Source organism: Eimeria maxima, genomic scaffold (genome assembly GCF_000499605.1).
Source record: "Eimeria maxima Weybridge genomic scaffold, Emw_scaff1191, whole genome shotgun sequence".
Taxonomy (NCBI): domain Eukaryota; phylum Apicomplexa; class Conoidasida; order Eucoccidiorida; family Eimeriidae; genus Eimeria; species Eimeria maxima.
The window spans coordinates 8491-10649 of record NW_013563423.1 but is presented as its reverse complement, the minus strand read 5'-3'; the positions used below and the strand labels follow the sequence as shown (position 1 = coordinate 10649).

General features: G+C 59.7%; 1 protein-coding gene across 1 annotated transcript in view; it reads right to left on the bottom strand.

Annotated features, from left to right (window-relative positions):
• Nucleotides 1-84: 84 nt before the first annotated feature.
• Nucleotides 85-2159, bottom strand: part of EMWEY_00049680 (hypothetical protein, conserved) — a gene marked incomplete at both ends in the record, with an annotated part of 3547 nt that continues 1472 nt past the window's right edge. Inside the window, one exon of the mRNA XM_013477341.1 lies at nt 85-2151. Coding sequence (XP_013332795.1) covers nt 85-2151 — 2067 coding nt within the window. The remainder of the gene's footprint in view (nt 2152-2159) is intronic.

Here is a 2159-nt window from a genome sequence, read left to right as displayed (position 1 = left end):
TTATATATATAAATATATATATATATATTTATATATTTATATATATAAATATATATATAAATATTTATATATAATAATATGCCTCTAATTTGCAGGATGGGGCCCCCTTAGGGATATAGAGGGGCCCCCTTCCCCTCCCCATGCCCTGTTATCTCTTCTGTCTCCTCTTACCCCAGCTGTACGTACACCATGACCATCAGGAGACACCTGTCTCCTTTGTCCCCTTACCTCCCCATAACCACCGGAGGGGGGGCCCCCTCCATCCCCCCCTACAGAATCATCAAGGGGCCCCCCTCCACCAAACCGCCTCTTATGCCCTGGTGGTGGTGAGTCCCCTCGGCGGCGTGGCGGCCCCCCTCCCGCTTGAGGGGCATGTGGGGGGCCCCCATGGGGGCCCCCACCATGGGGGCCCCCTTGGGGTCGCCCTGCCCACATAACTTCTCTTCTACTACTAGTACCCCACCCGTACTCTTCATGTACAGGGGGTGGGGGGCCCCCTGCGGGGCCCCCCTGGGGGACCCCACTGTCATCACGACGATCCCTTATGTGACGGGATCGGGATCGATCGTCTCCCATGAGGGGCCCATTGGGTACAATACCCCTTACGTGTCTATCATGGGGGGAGTGCGAAGGAGGAGGGGCCCCCCCACCCATATAAGGGGGCCCCCCACCACCCTTTGGTGGTGGGGCCCTTGGGCTCCTACTCCTGTGTCTCCTTCTTGCATCTGTAGGGAGACATGACCCTTCAACAAGGAGGGGCCCCTCAGTACCCCTTCCCCCTCTCATTTCTGTATCTGGAGGGGGCCCCCCCATCATATGGGGGGCCCCTGAGGGGTGTGGAGGAGACCCTCTTCTTCTTCTATAGTCGGCGGCGTGGGGTCGTCGATCCCAGGATCGGGAACGGGATCGGGATCGTGACCGGGATCGGGATCGATCCATCTCCCGGTAGGCTCCATGTCCTCCCCTACCTCTTGGCGGGGAAGGGGGTCCCCTTGGGGGCCCCCCTCTTTCTCTATCAATACAGAAACGTGAGGGCGGGGGCCCCCCTCCCCCTGCCTCCTCAGCAGGGGGGTACATCATTTCCCTTGATCCCCTAGGTGACCCTCCCCTTCCTGCTGCTATGGGTATTCTTGTATGTTGCGAAGGAGGAGGGAGGGCCCCCCCTCCTCCTAGGGGGCCCCCTCCTCTTCCTCCTCCCTCTTCTACTGCATCTAAGGGGCCCCCATTTGTATAGGGTCTGCCGCTTGTGCCACCGGCACCAGGACGACGTGGGGTCTCTCTTCTATAGGGGGCCCCTCCTTCCCTGGGGGGCCCCCCACCCCAAGGTGCTGCTGCCCTATCAGCAGGAAATGCCCTATTATCCCTTGTACAAAGCTCCCTATACCCTGCATGCATAGGAGGGGGGGCCCCCCCTCCATGAGGGGGCCCCCCTGCCCCCCATGACGGAGAAGAGGAGACAGATCTCCTGCGGGGTCTTACAGGCTCAAGAGATCCTCCCCTTCTGTACCCTCCTCTTTGTTCCATAACACCAGGAGGGGGCCCCCCAGGAGGTGGGCCCCCTCTAGGGTACCTTAAGGGTGGGGGCCCTCCCGCACCGTACCCTCCTCCTTCTTGTCCTCCGGCACTTCCTCTTAATCGTCCCCTCATCTCTTCTTCATGCCTTAATGGGTATGGAGGTGGGGGGCCCCCTGCATGTGGTGGGGGGCCCCTACCACGAAGAGGAGGTGCTAGTACCCCATAATCCCTTCTATCAGGATAATCAAAGGGGGGCCCCCCTCTTAAGGAGGGGTCAAAATGTCTAGGGGGCCCCTCTCTCCCCCTAAACTCTGGGGATTCACTACCGGGTCCCCAATAATAAGAAGATAGCATATGGGGCCCCCCACCAGGGGGCCCACCAGGGGGAGGGCCCCCTGGTGGGGGTCCACCTCCCCCTCCAGGTGGCCCTCCTGGCCCTCCTCCACCTCTGGCAGAAGATGAGAAATGTGGATGAGGATGAGGGGGCCCCCCTTGACGATATGGGGTACGAGAGGGAGGGGGCCCCCCCCCAGCCCCTATTCCCCCACCTCCACCAGCCAACAAAAGGGCCTCAAAGTCCCCTTTGTCCCTTTTTACGGAGACAATTAACGAGCGTAATCTTTGACCATTTAATTCCTTTAATG